We start from the raw sequence: 20,958 nt of genomic DNA, 5'->3' as shown, positions 1-20,958 counted from the left end.
CTTCTAACTATTCCCAATCATGTGCCTCTGACTCAATCTTTGAATACCATCCTTACTGCATCAATATGCCATTATCCATTTCCCACATATGGTATCCTTGTGTTCTCATGGAGTAAGATTGCCTGGGTGGGAGCACTGTAATTGTGTTACTCTGGTAGCTTTTGTTTAACTAAATATCAGATTGGGAAAAGAACAGTAATTTAGCATTCAGCCACAGGTCTTGGACTCTGCTGTGGTGTTTTCAGCATATTCTGCCGTGAAAGTGGCTGTGCTTTCAGTCACTAAGCCCGAAGCTCTGGAACTCTCTCCCCCAATCCCTCTGCCTTGCCCCCTCCCTCTCCACTTTTAAATTCTGCCTAAAGACCATCCTTTAGATCATGCTTATGGTCACCTCTCTCTCTCCCTGGCTCGTAGTCATACTTCGCCACTGTCAAGCACTCCGGGATGCTACCCTGTGTGAAGGGCGCTACATAAATGTAAGTTGTTGTTATACTTTACAGCTAATAAGGAGGCTGCCATTCCACTTTCAGTGCTTCCACATAAATTCACTCTGTGCTGGTGCATGTACTACCTAAATGCAGCATAGATGGTTCCTAGATCCTCAGACACAATCACTGAAACAAAGCAATCGTTCCAATGTCCTTGTGAGTGGGAGAGAGTGGAAGGAGAGGACGAATCTTACAAGACTCCATTGTGAATAGCAATTAAAAAAATAAAATCTATCCCTGAATGTCTGAAAATGTGACTAGATATTCACAGATGGTTAAGCACATTGTTAGTGGGTAACCAGAGTTCTTTTATTTCGATTTAAAAACAAAGGTCTGCCTTTTATCTGACTGCACAATCTGGAACTGTCATGTGCTTTTAATCAGGGGGAATGATTAATCAAATTGAATGTACTGAATTAGGAAATGGAATGTAAACAAAAGCATGTTTGAATGGTTTTATTCAAAATTGTTGTTAATTTGTTCTTCTGACTAAAAAAATCTTAGTCTACTTTGCCTCAAATAATATATTCATTTTAAAATATTCATTTTATTTGCTGCCTCTTATTTTAAATTTCTGATATCACATATTATTTGTGACTGAGCGTGTCCCCTGCTGCCTAATTTCTCCTTCCTCTGCTGAACATGTGTGTGTGTGTGTGGGGCGGGGGGGTCACTCATGCTCGAGTGTGATTTCTGTGAGCCAAGACAAAGAGGATTGATGGGAATCTGAGAATCTCAGCCGAGCTCAATCCTCACTCGACACCCATACCCTCAGAATTACCAAAAACGATCATTGGCTAACAATCAGGAATTGAAACATTGGAAGATTTGACTGCCCCCCACCACAGGCCTGGGAATACTGAGGCCAATTCCAGTAGCCCTCAACACCACCCAAATGAATGTTGATCCCTCTTAATATTTATGACTCAGTACAACACCATGCACTATATTTACCCACTGAGCCATTCACATTCCTTTTCTTTCCTTTGTAGGTGCCTTGTGTCATGGTCAATTTGCTAAACAGATCACTCCCACCCTCGCTCGCCTCCACTGGCTGCCCATCCCCCAGAGGATTGAGTTCAAGATCCTCATCCTCACCTACAAGGCCATTCACGGCCTTGCTCCCTCCTACCTCTCCGACCTACTGTCCCCCTACCCACCTGCCCGTACCCTCCGTTCCTCTGGCTCCGGTTTGCTCCACATCCCCCGCCCCAACCGCCCTACCATCGGTGGCCGGGCCTTCAGCCTCTCAGCCCCTAGGCTCTGGAACTCTATCCCCCAGAGCCTTCGCCGCCTCCTCCCTTTCCTCCTTCAAGACCTTTCTTTTGACCATCCTTCAGCTCCCCTCTCGACTCTCTACCACTTCCTCGCTCCCTCCCTTCCCTCCCCTCACCCTGACCATTTCCCCCCTGCTCGGGTCCTGACCAACTGTACAGAGCCTTGGGTCGTCCTCCTGACGTGAAAGGCGCTCTATAAATGGAATCTTGTTGTTGTTGTTGTTGTTGTAAAGGGAAAACTAGTAAAGTATTCATTGTCTTCAGCCAATGCTCCTCTTCATCTGGTAACCAGATTTGTGGAATCCCTGTACATCTAAAGCCATGATTTGGGGATGAATCTAGCTCCATCCTTGTCGCATTAACATGAATGGAAATTTATCATAATGGGGAATCACAGCAAATTAACCCACATTTTACCATTTTGACCAACAAATGGATTGAAACTATTGGGATTTGTAGTGTGCAGAACCCAACAGTCATGGTGTGCAAATTAATCCACAGTGCGACTCGGTTCCCCAAGAATCTTTCTTTTTAGGACCGGCTGTGTTTCTTAACAACATTCCTTACCAACAACTCAAGAGTCATAAATGGGGACTCTTTCTTGTTACTGAAAGTATGTCACGCTGACCCACAAAATCTCCACTCTGGGTGTGGATAATGTGAAAGTATTTGATTAAGGAATCCTGTTAAGAAATACTCCAATTCAAACCATTGTTTCTGTCAGTGCCTCTAGACCACATAGTGTAGACATAAATACAAAATTGGACTGGGATTGAAGAAAGAGCTTGCATTTTATTAAGTTGTACTACTGTGAAACATCTCAAAGTGTTTAAGATAGTACAGTTTGATTTTAGAAGTGGGAATGCAACATCTGAAGGTGTATTTGGTTTAAGAATCATTTTTAATTGAGAAATAAAGAGAGAAATGGAATCATAGATTATTAGAAAGTGTTGACATTATACAGAATGATTCTCTAAATATTGGTAGCCAAAAGTAGTGAAGACAGAAAAAACAGGAAGCAACACATGCAAAAGACATTTCAAACAAGCCTTTGAGGCCTGGGTGGCACATCTACAACCTGTACAAGCTTGTATCACTTTTGTTGGGGTTGTGCCACTAAAGGTGAGGCGTTTTTGCGCACAATGGCATGGCTGTATCAGTTGAGTAAGGTGATAATTGATAACCTACTTGGAGCACAGGAAGTTAATGTATACTTGATATTCACCACATAAAAAATTGATGGCAGAGGCAGAGCTGTTGAGAAAGCAGATGTGAATATGTTTCAATAAAAGTGGCTAGAGAAGTTGGAGCACAAAGTATATTGCTACTGGTGCGCCCTTTTTTTCCACCTTTCCTTAAGGTAATGACATATCTGATTTCACAGGGACTGGTTACCAAGAATTTATGATAAGCCTAGCTGCCTCAATGCCATATGCGGTAAAGGTACCACCCAATGTAGTATTACTGTAAAGATCAGCTATTTGTGCCTAGCAATATGAACTCAATGCCCCCAATTTAATATGAGTATATCCTTCACACATAAAAATCAAAATGTTTGCAATGACTAATTGTTAAAAATAATATTTTGGTATTTACATTTTATAATGTTAAATTTAGTTAAAAACAGATCTGCCCCAAGATTACACGTTTACACCAAGCATGTTTCTTATATAATAAAAATAATAATCCTTGCATTTGCAGCTTATCAAGTCATTGAGAAATCTCAAAGCGCTTTCACAGAATATATTGTTAAAGTGGATTTTGTAGGTGAAACGTGGCAACCAATTGTGCACAGTGTTGTCCCACAAACAATCATGGATTGAGTGACCAATTTTTTTGTTTTTGGAGGGATTATCAATCGACTAACCGGGTTCTTACTTACAGCGAGGTAAACAGGCGTGTGAGGCATGGAAACTTGGCTAAGGTATCACCCCACCTGAGAATCAAACCGGGATCCTCTTGCATGCTGGACTCAACGTATGTTCATGGATGTCCTTTACCTATAATAATAATATTCCTTGCATTTGATATAGCGCCTATTCATGTCTTCCAGACATCTCAAAGTGTGATATGTACCTCGGAGCTGGTTGTATTATATAGACTTGGAGTGTCATAAGATATCTAAAGTGCTCCATTTTCCAGAATTAACACTTGTTATTTAGCACAAAAAGTGTTAAAGAATCACAAATGTATAATGCATTGTTTAAGTGTCGCATTCATTTGAGCTCATAACCTAAGTTGCCATTCTAATACAGTGCTGGGAAGCACTGCATTGTTGGAGGTGCTGTCCTTCGGATGAGATGTTAAACTGAGTTCCCCATTCAAGTGGGTATCTAAGACACAGTAACACCATCTGAAAGAGAAGGTTGTTCTGGCAATCAACAATCCAACTGTCCAACAACCCTCCAGATAAAAAAAATCATGGTTGCTTGTAATTACTGTTTACAAATTGACTGCCATATTTGCCTACAAATACAGTATTATTGCAATAAAAATCAATAGTGTCAGAGTTCAATATATGGACTGTATATATGTAACCATTAATCAGTTTAATGTGAATAATTGTAACATTATAAATTTATACTTCAATATTACTATGCGGTATTCTATATTTATATACTTCAAACATTTCAAAGTGTCGAAGGAATGCTCAATAAAAGTACTCTCCAATGGAGTTATTTTCAGATTAAAATGGAAACTCACCAGTGCCACAAGATGGTGCTCTGACATTCCCCCGACATTCACTTGAACCTGAGATCATGAATGGTGACGTGCAGCAAATGAGGATTGTATCATATCAGCTGGATTGATAACAAATAATGTACTCATCCAGTGCTTATGGGTTGAACCTACACTGCATACATTGCACACCTTTGTTTTCTTTCTAATGTAGTACAGGTTAATACGGTCTCCCAGCTTCACACTCGAGGACTATGGAGGGGAGATAAAAACAATAACAAAAAAATTATATTTGTATGGTGCCTTTCACATCAGGAGGACGTCCCAAGGTGCTGGATAGTCAGTGTTTTGGACTCAAGCTGGGGGTCGGTATTGGGGAGGGTGTTGGGCAGTGGGTGATTGATAGCACGGTCGAAGAGGAGGGTCTTGGGATGGCTCTTGAAAGAGGCAAGGAAGGGGGCAAAGTGGAGGGACTGCGGGATGGAGTTTCAGAGGGTGGGGCAGAGTGGCTGAAGGCCTGCCCACCAATGTTGGGGCAGGCGAGGTGGGGGATGTGATGCAGGCCGGAGCCTGCTGAGCGGGGGGAGCGAGCAGGTTGGTGGGGGGTTAGGTAGTCGCAGAGATATGGGGGAGCAAGGCCATGGAGGGCTTTGAAGGTGAGGACCAGGATCTTGAACTGTATCCTGTGTGTGATGGGAAGCCAGTGGCGACATGGAGACATAGAGTCACGGAGCCTGGTTCGGGAGAGGACATGGGCTGCAGAGTTCTGGCTGATCTGCAGCCTATGGAGGGAGAAGTTGGGGAGGCCGACAAGCAGGGAGTTTGCAGTCAAGCCTGGATGTTATGAATGCATGTATGAGGGTTTCAGTGACTTGCTGTGTGAGACAGTGGCGGAGCCGGGCAATGTTGCGGAGGTGGGGAAGGCAGAGTGGGTCATGGCATGGTTGTGGGGTAGAAAGAATAGTTGAGGGTCAAACAAGACGCCAAGGTTCCAGACTGACTCAGTAGAGTGTGCATCCTTTGATGGTGATGCTCTCAGGGTCTGAGGTGTGCAGGCACTGACAGGAGTCAATCAGGAGGGCCTCGGTCTTGTTGACGTTCAACTGAAGAACTGAAGGCAGCACCTATGAACTCTGCCTGATATGTCTCAACTTCTCTGTACTTGTCCTGTGAAGTTCATCTCCCTCTGCCATAGTTCATGGAGTTTGTTCCCCAAAAGGACTTTATGGTTGTTTACGGGACCCTGATGTGTGTAACTTGGCTGTTATGTTGGTCTACATCCACTTGACAGCAATTTCCTGCTAAGTATTTTGATATGTTTCAATGTTATACAGGATATATAAAATTCAAGTATACATATTATTTCCAAGGACAGTATTATTATTTATTGTATTTCTTCACGTTTATGCTGTTTTCGGCCACATTTTTGTTTCGCTTTGTTGCATTTGACTCTCCCATATCAGAGATTAGAGGAGGGAGTGTGCCCCAGCGAATAAATACTCCCCAAACCAAACTGGTCACTAATTCCATGGCTGTTTGTGGGGCATTGCTGCGTGCAAACTGGTTGCTGGGTTTTGCCCACAAAATACACAGACTTCTCGACAACGTGATAAGATGCTTTATCAAATGCAAGCGTTATTTATTATTAGATTCCAAAAGTTTGCAATACTTTGAGTTCAAAAAGTTGTCGTAGAACTCTACCACATCAGAGATTAGAGAAGGGAGTGTGCAATACATGCCTCTCAAATAAAATTGGTCATGAACTCCATGGTTGTTTGTGGGGCATTGCTGTGTGCATGTGGGATTTAAGATTTTGGTACCCCACATATCTTTATAGTTTGGTTTAGTGATAGGTAGGGCTCTTTAATAGTTTATATAATATCATTCTGTCTCTCCAGAATATGATAATATATGCTGCAGCTAGGTTTTATGACGAGAATGCACAAATCTAATACATACATTTTATATCAGGCTTAATATTATACCTAAGCGAGATCAAATTCTGTTTGCATATTATTGCCAATGTACTAAGTGCTGTTATTGGTCCATAAGAAAGAATAGAACAATACCCAAATAGTGAATGCCCAAGTGCACTGCCATATGTTATAAGCAGCTAAACAAATCCTCTAACTGTTAAAAATTTATTTTGATAAAATAAAGTTATCGTCCACAAAACAGTCGCTACACTTGACAGTAAATATTATAAAGCACTTTGAGTCTCCCTAACAAAGGCTTTATTTCAAATGCAAGGATTATCATTATTAATGATACCACAAGTGAATTCACAACATTGAGCTATGAGACAGATCCTTCTATTCACTAATTGCAACATTTGTAGATTCTGTGAAGTGAGAAATTTCTATATAAGCACAATAACAAATGCAAGGGCTCATAGATTTCCTGTAGGTTCCATTCTTTGGAATTTCTGCAAAAAAGTGTAATCCACAGGCAGTGATTTCTGGATTATCCAATCATTCAAATGCAAAATTGGTGTGTTTTCACCAACATCTGATTGGTTACCTCAAAGCACTAACTGGTTACAACCATTTCCAACAGCACACCAAGTGAAACCCAGAATGAAAGACAAATCTACTGGGTGGTATCAGGCCTCAGCTTGATGTTGGAACATCAACAACCTGCATTCATATAGCACCCTTCGCGAATAATAGCATCTCGGAGTGCTCCACGGTGGCAGGGTTGGGTGCCGAGTAAGAGAGAATGGTAAGGGGTGGGTGACCATAGGCATAGTTGAAGAGATCTTAAGGTAGGATTTCAAGATAAAGAGGGGGTGAGGAGGAGTTTGTGGCAGGGACTTCCAGAGGTTAGGGGCAAAGTGGCTGAATGCATAGAGGGGTCAGAGAATGCAGAGCAGGTCTTTCAGTGGCTGAGCCAAAGGAACGGGGGAATTGATTAGAGAGATAGTGAGGTGTGAAGAAATTAACTAATGAGTTTGAGAACCTCTACCTATTTCACCTCCTGCCCTCCCCAGTCCCGCTGGGCATCAAGTTCCGTCTCTGTTAAGCACTCTGAGGCTTGGGGACCCTGGAGTGTGAGTTGGGGTACTCCTGGAATCTAAACAGCTAAAACTACATAGCTTACCATTGATATTGCTGTCCAGCTAGGCCTACCCTAGTTGTCAGGGCTTTGGCTTGCAGGTTTAACAACAACAATAAAATTACATTTGTATAGTACCTTTTACGTTGGGAGGACATCCCAAGGTGCTGGTCAGAGTTATGGACCTGAGCTGAGTGTCGGGTGGGGGAGGGTGGAAGGCGGGGGGGAAGGGTAAATTTCCACATGTATGCGGATGACACCCAACTCTACCTCTCTGCCTCCACCCTCAACTCCAGAAATACTGGCATCCTGACCGACTGCCTGTCCGACATCAAGTCCTGGACGAGGGAGAACTTTCTCCAACTGAACGTCAGCAAGACTGAAGCCCTCCTGATTGGCTCGTGCCAGCGCCTCCGCATCTTGAGCACTGGCAGCATCAGCCTCCATGGCTGCATAATCAACCTCACTAAACCAGTCAGGAACCCAAGTGTCTTGTTTGACCCTGAACTGTCCTTTCTCCCCCACATGTGCGCCATGATGGGCACTGCCTACTACCACCTCTGCAACATTGCCAGACTCCGCCACTGCCTCACCCCTCAGGCTGCCGAAACCCTCACCCACGCATTCGTCACATCAAGGCTCGATTATGGAAACTCCCTCCTCATCGGCCTTCCCAACTCTTCCCTTCACAAGTTGCAGATCATCCAAAACTCTGCAGTTCGTGTACTCTCGCGCACCAGACTCCTCGACCCCATTACTCCCATCCTCGCCCGACTCCACTGGCTCCCCATCCCTCAGAGAACTGAATTCAAGATCCACGTCCTCACTTTCAAGACCATCCACGGCCTTGCCCCCTCCTACCTCTCTGACCTGCTGACTCCCTACCAACCTGCCCCCTCCCTCCATTCAGTGGGTTCCGGCCTGCTCCATGTCTCCCGCCCAACCATCGGTGGCCGGGTTTTCAGCCTCTCTGCCCCCACACTCTGGAACTCCATCACACAGTCCCTTCACCTCACTTCTTCCCTTGACTCCTTCAAGGCCGGTCTCAAGACCCTCCTTTTCGATCATGCCTTCAGTCGCCCTCCCACCTCTCTGCTTTTCCTCACCCTTACCGCACCCCTCCCCCATGCTCGGGTCCTGACCCTCGACTGTCCAGCACCTTGGCAAGTCCTCCAGACGTGAAAGGCGCTCTATAAACGTAATTTTGTTATTGTTGATGATGACTACTCTTATTGGTTTTGCATCTTTCTGAAATCTCCTTCCCACTATTTGGTGGTCTACAGTATACACGTAACATAGTAACAGTTCATTTTCTGCTCCTTAACCAAATAGATTCTGTTTTTGGACCCTCTAGCACCTCGTCCCTTTCCAGGGCCGTAACCGTGTCTTTAATCAATATTGCCACCCCTCCTTTTTTTTCCTTTCCCATCCCTCCTGAGTAGTACATTGTAGCCAGGAATATTCAGCTCCTATTCCTGCCCTTGTTTGAGCCAAGTCTCTATTATTGCCACTACATCATGACCCCATGTGGCAACTTGAGCCTACAACTCACCAATCTTATTTGTCACACTCCATACAACTCCAAATGCCTTCGACTTGTCCCTTCGCTCCCTCAAAGACCTTCCTTATTGACTGCGCTTTCACCCATCTTCCATCTCCGCTCCCCCCCACTCCGGGTGCAAACTTTGGAATGTACAGCACCTTGGGACATCCTTCCAAAGTGAAAGGCACCAAAAAATGTAAAATTGTATTGTATTGTGTCCTCTTGAATATATTTGATACTGATTAAGGACAACATATTCAGGGCTTCAAAAGCCCGCAACTTCTTAGTATATGAAGACACCAATTCTACAATTCCATGACTGCAATTCTGAGGTTGGAGTTAAAGACTACGGAAACGTTACTCTGCACCTGTCTGTATTCAATGAATGCCCAAATGCAAAAAAAGACCGTTTCCCCAGCATTCATATTGTGAAATATAATGGACACAAAAAGTGCAATTTGGAAGCGAAAATAAAACCTTGAAGACAGAGAGAAAGGTAAAAGGGTGCTGCAGTCACTGCTAGTCTTTACATAGTGGCTAACATTCTGATTGATATGATGACATAATCCAATAAGTGTTCAATTTCAATGACATTTGCTAAGCAATTAATGATGATGAAAAACAGAGACCAAACAAACCCCCAAGGTTTCTATAATCAGGTAATGTGAAAATATATTAATTAACCATTCATCGTGACTGGATGTTTTCATCCTCTGAACTCACTTCAAATACAGTGGATGGCTGTTTTGTCCGACTTAAGGGCTGCCCGAGGGCAACCGAAATGCCATTCCCATCGTTTTACTTGAAGTAATGTTAACTAAGCAAACAGAATACCAAGTACTTTAACCTAGGAGTTGAAGTTAAAATCCTGTACTCTCACAGAATTCAGTAAAATATATTAACCTTTGTTTGGCAGCAGAGGAGTGGCAGTGCTTCCTTTCTCCCATTGCCGAACGGCATTTGAAGGGAAGGTGACCATTTAGCAGGGGACAACCTCTCTGACCTGCTTACACCCCACAACCCTCCTCCTTTGCTCAGCTGGCTGTGGCCTTCTACACATCCCCTCCACCCTTGGCAGGCGTCATTTCAGCCACTACGCCCAAAACTCTGGAACTCTGACTCAATTCCTCTGCCTTCCGCTCTGAAGACCTTCCCATATTGGTCATTCTCCCCTCTCTCCCTGGCTTGGCATCGAGCTCCGGCCACTGTTAAGCACTCTGAAATACTACCACATGAAAGGCACTATAAAAATGCAAGTTCTTGTGTGCCCAGAAGCAATTATATGAGCATGACATTTTTCCTCTGATTTTCCTCCCCCTCTGATTTGCACTACCTCATTCCAAGTTATTAGATCTGGATTTGAGTAGAGCAGAACTTCAACCTGCATCCATTGTACTGAATGTTAGCATTTGGTGCTCACCACCAATGTTTTGTCCCATAAAACTGCATTTAACATCAAGATTTGAGAATTACAGAATTGAACAATGGCTACATCCCAATGTACTACAATTGGCCATTTTTGACATTTTAGCAATAATAGTGCAACGCAGAAAATAAAGAAAACAGAATAGAGAAATTAAAGAGCAGAAAATGTACCTGTTGATACTGGGAGCTGGGTGAATGGGGGTATAATGGGGCATCTTCTGGAGGGGAAGAATCGTGATCATCTGGTGCTTCTTGCTCATCTGGCTCCTGAAATGTGAAAGTATATTTTGTTTACCAAAACACATCCACCTTACACATCAGAAAAAGAGAACTATTTTATAAGCTCAAGCTACGAGTCAACGAGCATAAATTACTTAAGATTGTGCAAAACCCCCCAATCTAAAATAGAAAATCCTGGTTCAAAAACATAGGCTCGAGTCCACAAAGTCCCAGCTAGAGCTTTAATAGGGTACAATTGTTGGTCAGTCCATTCGTATTGCCACAGCAAGCAGGAAAGGATGTCAGCGGAGACCTGATGACCCAAACATTAGCTATTCTTTAGGGTATGGAACACCAGCAGCCTTTTTTTAAGAGAGGCAGTCAACTGACCGTCTGCCTGCATTTTCGATTTTTTTGTAAGTAAATGTTGGCCACCTTTCCCCTCTCCTCCATTTCGGGTACCCAGTCAGTTGTGTAACGCATTCCACCCGAATATATTGTTGCTACTGTTAGGATCCACAGCCCAATTACAATTGTACTATAAGCAAATCTACATTATTATAAAGAAGCTAAAACTATAGGTCAACTACCATCTAAGCAAAAGGCCACCACTTGAAATAACACTCTTTCATCAGAATTAAGAATCATTGCACAAAGTCTAGGAAGTAATTAAGTCTATGTAGCAGATATAACCTTTTTTTTAAGGGGAGATGGGCAATAATATGTTCCATGCTTTTTTTGGACAAATGCTCAACTCTTTCTTAGTTCTTTAATAAGTGCAATATGTCAGGTAATAAAGGCAATTTGAAAAACACTTTCTTTGTTTTTAACCATTAAATTAGCTAAAAAGGCTCATATCATTAATTAGAACCATGTTAAACATGAATGCTTAATCCTTAAATAACCTGCTGTAGAGAGCTATTTTGCATAATTTGCACCAAAAAAACAAATGTAAAAATACACTATAAATATGCATATTGAAGTACAGGAAGTAAAATTAATATCATCCTTTCTACTATTTAGTGTCCCCCTTTCTGCAGCGAGCAGCTCAATTAACACCAGTGAACAGCTCTGTAGGGAATTCTGCAAACCAGCATCCTTTCTGGCCCTGGATGTTGACAGAGTGGTGTCCAAGCCAGGAAATGTTAGTACTGGCCGAGTACTCTGTGGTCCTCATCGGTTACTGAATTTTTCCAGCCTAACACTTATGGTTGGAAAGGACGCTAACCTGCGAGACTCCTATTAAGCTGCTTGCCAATGTTTCTGTGGCTGATATCACCTGAGATGTTCCCTGCAGAGGAAAGACAAAATAGTGGGCCTCCATAGAAAGGGAAAATATTGCTACAACTAGAAATACTTCATATGAAGTGGGAGATTTTTTAAACTAATTTTAATGAAACCAAGAGTACTTAAAATCAACCTTACACTTTTCCTTTAAGATGATTTGTCAAACACAGAGGCGTAAAACAAAAACAGATGGAAAAGCCATACTGCCAAGTATAACCACACAACAGTGGCTGTAGAAATATTGGAAGTGTTTCATTTGTTACATGTTCGGAAAAAATGAACTCCCAATGGACCAATGAGCAAAATACATCGCTTGACATAGTACTAAATGATATAGACTGAGTTAGCCTGACTGCTGGGATCAAATTACCTGTTGACACATGAAAAATGGTCAAAAGGGATACCAGACCACTGTCAACAGCCACAAAATTGCATCCCAGCACTTCAAGAGAGAGCTTGAAGGGAGGACTTTATTTGGTACTTAAACACAGGCTTACGCATTGGTACCTAATGGTTCTAATTTTAATAAAAGAAAAATCCTCTGGGGTGGGAAGGAAGAGATAAGTGGGGTCTCTTGATGCTGAACTGGCCCCAAGGTGATGAGTTTGGCAATGGAATGCCCCTAATACTTTGCAGAATTAGGTAAGCAGGATGCATCCCCATCCAGGGAGAAAATGTGCATTCAATTCCAACAAATATTTCTGGAATTTCCATGCGTAGGTGGCATGGAAAGGTTTGGTTTGGATATTCTTAAGCTTGGTAATACGTTTCCGCATGTGCCAGACACCCGGCTGACCAAAAAAGAAAAAAAACTGTACAAATAAAAAACACCAAAATAGGAAGTAAAAATATTTACTGTGAAAAAGCAAATGAACAAAATATTGGAAAAAAACATTAAAATAAAGGTTGAAAATATTTACTTGACTTTACCGAAAGGAGCACTGAAATTGAACATTTCTCCAAAGAAAAAATGCCACGGTCAGGAGGGGAACAGACTTTATAAGTGACATTGAAGCAAGAGGAAACATACAGGTTGCAACCACTAATGTGCTGCTTATGACCTGACCAGGTTCAAAAGGGATGTAGCTTTTCCACCCCTAATTCACTGAATAACAGAACGTATTTATGCCGTCAGCACAAGATGGATTTCCATTAATGTATGAATAAAGAATGGACAACAAAACTAGCCCCGATGTGTGGTAGAATTGCAATAAAGCATTAGAAATGTTCCTGTTGAATTTCTTCAGATGGCATGGCCTGTGCACAAGTATTTACTGTACTTTAAATCACTGGAGAAAGATTTTGAAATTAATGCAATTTACATAATAATCATCCTTATCATGATGCAATGTGTCAAAGTGCTTCACAGAGGTTTTCTGTAAAGTGTATGATTACTTTAGGTAAATATGGCAGTTAATTTGCATACAGCAATGTCCTACAAACAACCAGGAAGGCCAACGACCATGTTTTTTTTATTATTTAGGGGGATTGTTGGCCAGGATAGAAAGGAACCAAATAAGGCCAATTTCTAGATCCAACTGCACAAAAACAATCCAAATCAATGTTTTTTTTTGGTAATTTCACTCAAGAGAGGACAGATGATTGTTCGTGTAGGAAATGGAAAACTTTAGACTCAGCGGTAAAGTTTTTGGCTAAGGCACAATCCTGGAACAGAGCTTTAGTTTATATCATCCTGATCTGGGAGTAGTGGTCACACAACACAGCACAAAATCAGAACAAACAAAATGAAAAGCAGATAACACAATACTACTCTCCAAAAGGTGTGATTCACTTATGAACACGTTTTCACACGAAAAGCAAAAATGCAACACTGGTCTAAATAATATTGCACTAGCATTGTATACTCAAAAAAAACACTAATTTTAAAGATGAAAGTTAGACTGCATTATAAATTGCACATATTTCCCTCATGTAACTGCTTACCTCTTCGGGGCACAGCTCACAGGCCTTTGCAAGTGTCATCCTGGCACTGTGTGACCGTTCCAGGAAGTAACCATTTGATGTTTCATTGCTCTGTACAGGGGGTGACCAGTTGTTGTACGTATATTGTGGATTTCCAGCATACGGCCGACGTTCCAGCTCATCTCCAAGCCACTCTACTGCCCACGTCCATTTCCTTTTCAGGTCTCCATTACTCTACAGAATAGTTTCCAAAATTATTTCAATAAAAAACTTAAAATAAAAATGTATTAAGGATGTAAGGATTCAAAGATTATTATGTAGGCCCTCAATGGCTCAGTGAGTAAATGCACTATGTGAAATGGTTCCAAGAATACGAACAGTGCGGTGGGTTCCACAATACGTCTGAATAATTGCGTCACACAGTGTAGTGCTGAGCCATATAGGATCAAGAAGAAACATAATTTTAAATCTATGCTAAAATAAGTCATCTCAGTGGGATTTATATTGGCCATAAAGCTCCACAGGGAAATAAAAAACATCTTCCTCTCTGATCTCTATTCTTTGATCACTGCTATACATAATATTGTATAACATTTGCTCTTTGGGCTTACACAAGTTAGCCCTGGAGAGCTGTCAGAATGTAACAGAAACAAACCCCATCAGATCAGTTCCTTTGGGAGAGGAATAAAGAAAACAGAAATTTGGTTGAAGAGCACAAGCTTAGGCTCAGCTGAAATTTCACATAGGGGGTCACAATAATAATAATAATCCTTGCATTTGATATCGCGCCTTATCACGTCTTCGAGACCTCACAAAGCGCTTCACAGAATATACTGTAAGGTGAATTGACTATATATTTTGTGGGCAAAACGTGGCAGCCAATTGAGCACCGCAATGTCCCACAAACAGTATGGATTGAGTGACCAATTTTTTTTCTCTCTAAAAAAGGGATCATTACCCCAATCAACTAACAACTGTAAGTTCCTACTTACTGCTAGGTAAACAGAGGTGTGTTGAGTAAGGAAACTTGCCCAATGTTTAACCCCGCCGGGAATCAAACCCAGGTCCTCTCGCTTGTGAGGTGAGTGCCCTAACCACTAAGCTACAGGACTCCATGTTAACTGTCCAGACTCACAAATGGGATTTGGCCACTTTTGGCAGCAGTGTTGAATGGAATCACACCATTGCATTAATTATTAAACAGTAGAAGAGATGAGAAACTGATCAGGCAAAAAATTCCTAAACTATGTACATACTATTTGGGGAATTGTCCCAGGTATACTGCAATCAGAATATATAAGCATAAAACTGATCCAATTGTGCTGTAGATAATAAATCAGGCTGGTAATTTCCTTCATTGTCAACACTGTATTGTACAGACTAACTTAAACAGGAAGAGACAGGAAGTTGCTATGTGTATTCCTCTTCAGATTAGCACACAAAATAAAGAACTGTGCGAGTCCAAATGTCAATAGTTCTCAAATTCTGTAAACAAGATACTTTACAGATTAGTTGAAAAAACTAATAACTCAGCCACAGGTTTAATAAGGAACATGGCCAACTTGTGTAGTGTGAGTTAATGTCATTGCAGGGCAAAGGTTCTAGGAAATAGCGCAACTCTTCAAAGATACTAGCCTTTTGAGTTTGCACTGAATGTGGCTGGACTGATACTGCAGTTTTAATAATCCTTGCATTTGATATATTCCAACATACACCTCATAATCCAATAAGGTTGCCCAAATGTCTCAAAGCTCCAGAGTTTTCTGTAAAGTGCAGGGACTATTACCATAAGAAATGTACTAAGCTATTACACTGCTCACCTGGAGGATCTGGTAGGCTACAGGACAGGAACTGAAGAGGGCTACCATGCATTTAATACACTGATACGCTCTCTTCTGATAGTGGTTTTTAGAACGCTGAATGGTGTCAAACAGCCCATCCCTGTCATCAGGAATCCCCTTTAAGGCATTATGAATCCTACAGGAAAAGAGCAATTCATATTACTTTAGTGGAGACATAGACTAGAATTGTTTTGAACAATGACAACAACATCTACATATGAGCATTCAATTTATATACATTGTGGTCCTTTTTACAAAGCAATGTTTTTCCCAATTCCTTTATATATTTACCATATATATGAGGGTTATACCAAATGAGCCAGACTGACACAAATGCATTTTACATACACCAGGGTGGTCCAACCTTATGGCTGTGGAAGGCCAGATGCCAGATTTGAGAAAGATCAGCGGGCCACAGAAGCAATCATTTTGTGTTTCCCTTCTAGAAAGGCAACAACACTTATACGGAGCCCTTTTCACATCAGAATGACATCTCAATACACTCGACACTGCAGACTGTGAACAGGAGTTGAGGGAGGTGGGGAGGGGAAAAGATGAACGAAAGCATGGTCAAAGAATTAGGGTTCGACATGCCTTGATACAGGGAAGGGAAGGAGCAAGTTGGAGGGAATCCGGGAATGGAGTTCCAGAGAGCAGGGCAAAGTGGCAATGGTGGGACAGATGGGATTGGGGGGGGGGGGGGGTCATGCAGCAAGTCACTGTTTGCTGGGCAAAGGGAACGGCTGGGTCACAAAATTGCAGAGATATGATGGGGAGGAGGGCATGAACAATATTAAGATAATTTAGCTTTCGCCTCAAATTCCAACATACATTTTGCAGCTCTTGTTTTACTATGTGCTGAAATACAGCCTCACTGTACAGAGACATGTAGAGACTAACCTGTGGGTTTGCCAAGAATCCTCTATTAGCAAAATTTGCAGCAGAAGATCTAAGTAGGGTCTAAGCTCATAAGTATAAGAATATGCCACCTGTGGAACAAAATCAAACAAAGAGTCATGCCAAAAGCTTTCAATTTAAATTGCTTTGAAAGAATCTTAAAATATGTAAATATAATTTCAAGTCTCACATAAGCAATTCTAAAGGACCATACAATTTCATTTCAAAGCTTTTAAACTCAATATAAAAAGTGTTATACACACTATAACAAAACCCTTCTACCTAATCTAGGAAGGGATTCCACATAAACATACGTCAACTCTGCATTTGGAATTTACCATAATATTTAAAGTTTTAGCCCTATAAACACATAACTTTGGTTAGACTGCATCTCCCCATAAACACCTTAATGTGCTTCACAACTCTAGAAAATACTTAAACCAGAAAACCTAATATGTCTTTCAAAAGGAGATAAAGAATGAAGAGCAGGATTGTCTATGTGAAACACCCTCTTCTGGGAAAAGAGTAGATTTCCTTTTTTCTTCAAATGTAGTCTTTCAAACATAGATCACAGGTAGACCAGCAAAGCAATGCTACAACAACAGAGATGAACTGTAATTCAAATACAAAGAACTCAAATTATTTACCAAGAACTGCAGCTGCACTGAAGTTTACCAAAGTTTAAATGCTGCAAGAAGGATAAAGTGCCTTCCTTCCTTATATCTTCTGGCTGAAGAATTGTAGTAAAGGAAGAAGAAACTGTTCCAGGGCAGTATTTTAAGAAATGCTGAATAGTAGGAATCTGAACTATATTGAATTCAGCAAACATATCACTAGCCCCTCAAGTACCCAACTCTACAAAGACATACAGTAGATCCCCTTTTAACTTGGTAGCTGGGATCCATAAACTGCCAAATGCGCTACAGTCACCAGTTGGAGCTTTCACATTCACTGTGCCTGAATGCAGTAAGACTATCAGCTCCCTGGCACTTAAAACTATTGGCCCGACCATACTAGAAGTGAGCCAGAGTTATAGAAGCACTTTATAACCTGGACAGTAGAAAAATGCAGAAATATTTGTCCAAAATTGAGGAAGCATTTTTTGCATGTTTTTCAGAAAATTGTATCAAGTTGATTGCTGCTATTAAGATATATTTTACTGCTAACCTACATTTTTTCATTTTAATGTTAAAAACTAAACATGAGGAAATACTGATATTGAATTGTCACAAAACAAAATATTTCTATTGGCCCAGTTTATAACAGTTTCCACATATACTGTATAGAAAGGTGCAACTTCAAGATCACTTTTAAAAATAGAATCAAGATTGAAAACTTGAGCTTTAAAAGGAAATAAATTTTGAAAATCTTGCAAGCAAGAACATCCTTATAAATTGCTTCTATTTCTCAAAATATTTTGCTCGAAGACTACATCTGGTGGCAAAGGAGACCAATGCTTAGACACATATGGAGAATCTGAAAATTTGCTAAAGTTTTTCCCTACTGTGCACAATTGGCTGCTAGGTTTCACCCACAAAATAAACAATTCACATTATAGTATATTCTTGTGAAGCGCTTTGAGATGTTTTGAAGACGTGATAAGGTGCTATATCAAATGCAAGGATTATTATTATTGCATAGATCTGCTTGAAATGTCGAAAGCACACCAGGTTAGTCATCCACTATAAAAATCTGATGGTCCAATTCAGAAAACACTAATCTTTCTTATATTTATTGGTTTCCTTTTCATTAAACTTTTTGAACATTTCCAAACCTGCCAGAGGAGTTCACTCAGAACAGTGGAAGAAAACTGTGGAATCTCCCAGCAGCAGAAGCGAAGTAGTTTGATGGTCTCCTCAGAATTGCTGCAGTCTTCAATAATCTTTTTCACATAACTAGTTCGTACAAACAGGATGTCTGCCACACTCTGCTGGATAGTCATTATAGGCTGGGACAGGTTAGGATCACCGTAGGGGTTTGACAGGGGCGGATTTCCTAAAAATCAAAATTTCTATTACTTTTTGTTCTTTAGAATGTATATCTTCTTACTAAACAATTAATTAATTTGATTGTTGAAATACATTGACTTTGAAGTTTTATCCTTTTCAGATGCCCTTCTCTCCATGCCCATCCCATTTCCTGAATTCCTCCTTCTGATGAAAGCTGGATGGACAGAGCTGAGAAATCTCTCTACAAATGTTCTTGTGATCAGTTAAGAAAGTTTTGTGAGCAGAATCCATATTTAGAGTTACATACCAAATATCTAACTATCAGTAGCATCTAACTTATAATGCTTTGAGAATCTTGGTCTAACCTCAGCAAAATACCCATGTCTATTAATTGACTGTGTGAAGCATTCACTCCCTTTGAAGATTGAGTACCATAGTTTAAAAGAAATGCTGCAGGGTGCACAAAATGACCCCATACAGTAATTTTCTCAAACAGGTGAGATGTTGAAATAACATGATTGGATTCATTATATTGTACTTGCCCACACTCTGCCAATAGCGCATCAGTTTGGAAATAAAATATTCGATAAACAAGATCTAATTTTGCACAGTGCAACTGAAAATCCAAATCTAGGAAGAAAATATAGCTTAAATGGAAAGTTTTCAAGTTGGAATGGGGTTGCTCAGTTTAGTCACTTAAATAACATTTCGAATGTGGGTATAAAAAACAAGATGTCTTGTTTGCTGATGATACACAGATCTCAAATGTATGGATACATAAATGTTTTGAATTTATGTATATGTATCCATGCATTATCTGCAAACCAGAAATCTTGCTTTTTGTACTGATGAGGTATCAATATTGGGCTACCCTTTCCAGCTTGAGACATTTCCAGCACCATATTCTTCTATTTCACGATACCCTACCTTAATCCATCTCCAATGATTACACCTGTGACAATCTAACACACATTATAAACATTTCAGCTTTATTTCTGCTAACAATTAAAATATACCAGTCTGCTGCTTCTCTCTGCCCCCCAAGATTCTAAACAATTTGATCTTTCTGTGCCGTATAACACTTACCATTAATTGAAGTTTGCATGCGTGATGATACATCACAGCAACGAACTAACTGTGACACCACAGCATAAAGCTTGCCAAGTTCAGCATACTGGTATTTAATAGGAGGACCTGGGCCTTCATCCAAAGCAACAAGCATAAATGTTGCAGGCACATTCAGTTTTAGCAATTGTGTCTTTTCAGCCACCCCTGGGGAACAGAAAATTAGTAATTTCAGAAACCATGAAAAGAATTGAAAGCATCAATACACACCTGTAACATAATAAAATAAAACCATACCCAAATCATTCAAGTGCATTCAATACTTATGAAGATACTGATTTTACTAGTTAGGATTATAATTCTGGAATACTAAATTATTCTATTCAAGATTAAAAGTTCCAAAATTACATTACCATTTGATTTCTGGAACAGGATTTGGTTCTAAATTAATATACAAGTAAGCAATTTAAAAAGGATCTCTCAGCGTCAGTGATCTTATGCTACCACAGAGCTGCAATACGTGATTGCCCGGTAAGGTGAAGGGATTGTGGGACTGAGTTCGAGGGTGGGGGCAGAGAGGCTGAAAGCCTGGCTGCCGATGGTAGGGCGGGTTGAGTGGAGCCTGCTGAACGGACGGAGCGGGCAGATTGATAGGAGGTTAGCTGGGCAGAGAGGTAGGAGGGAGCAAGGCCGTGAAGGGCCTTGAAAGTGAGGACGAGGATTTTGATTTCTATCTTCGGAGGGATGGGAACCAGTCGAGTTGGGCAAGGGTGGGGATGATGGGATAATAAAACAGAACAATTGTAATGACTTAATTTTTTTTGCCTCAGTTAATGTGAATGTAAGTAGTAAATGTGGCTTGATGTCTCTCTAGAAATGTTACTATTCTAAATACAGCAACAAGTAGATTGCATGAAAACAACTGTATTTAAAAGGCTGCAGTGTGAAATACATTTTCATGATGTTTCTTCATACTTAATCACATTAATTAAAACAAAGTTTTTAAAATACATGCCAGAAAATACATTATGAAATTAACTCTAGAATTTTTACAGCCGACGATTCAGTTTCTTACCCAGATTGGCGTACATAACAAAAAGGTTGAAGTACTGTGTCAAGTGCCTTCCATGCTCAGATACCTCTCGTCTCAGTAGATTTAGAACAGCTCTAAGAAGATGATCACTGAGACTTAAATTATCATAAGCCTGGCGAAAAAAAAAGTTTTTGTTCCATTTAAATTAAAACATAATGAACGTTTGCTCATAACATTTTTGAAATTCAGTATCAATGTTGCAGCCATATCAAGTTCAA

The 20,958-nt window shown here is 40.7% G+C and overlaps 1 protein-coding gene across 1 annotated transcript in view; it reads right to left on the bottom strand.

The window, feature by feature from the left end:
• Positions 1-8,763: 8,763 nt before the first annotated feature.
• Positions 8,764-20,958, bottom strand: part of usp9 (ubiquitin specific peptidase 9) — a 91,283-nt gene continuing 79,088 nt past the window's right edge. Inside the window, exons 38-46 of the mRNA XM_042334406.1 lie at positions 20,723-20,852; positions 19,669-19,854; positions 18,408-18,628; positions 16,637-16,725; positions 15,716-15,872; positions 13,917-14,129; positions 11,914-11,976; positions 10,638-10,733; positions 8,764-8,775 (exon numbers count right to left, since the gene is read on the bottom strand). Coding sequence (XP_042190340.1) covers positions 8,764-8,775; positions 10,638-10,733; positions 11,914-11,976; positions 13,917-14,129; positions 15,716-15,872; positions 16,637-16,725; positions 18,408-18,628; positions 19,669-19,854; positions 20,723-20,852 — 1,167 coding nt within the window. The remainder of the gene's footprint in view (positions 8,776-10,637; positions 10,734-11,913; positions 11,977-13,916; positions 14,130-15,715; positions 15,873-16,636; positions 16,726-18,407; positions 18,629-19,668; positions 19,855-20,722; positions 20,853-20,958) is intronic.

Source organism: Callorhinchus milii, unplaced genomic scaffold, assembly GCF_018977255.1.
Source record: "Callorhinchus milii isolate IMCB2004 unplaced genomic scaffold, IMCB_Cmil_1.0 Scaffold4, whole genome shotgun sequence".
Taxonomy (NCBI): domain Eukaryota; kingdom Metazoa; phylum Chordata; class Chondrichthyes; order Chimaeriformes; family Callorhinchidae; genus Callorhinchus; species Callorhinchus milii.
The sequence above is the reverse complement of the archived record's forward strand: the minus strand, read 5'-3'. Positions and strand labels throughout refer to the sequence as shown.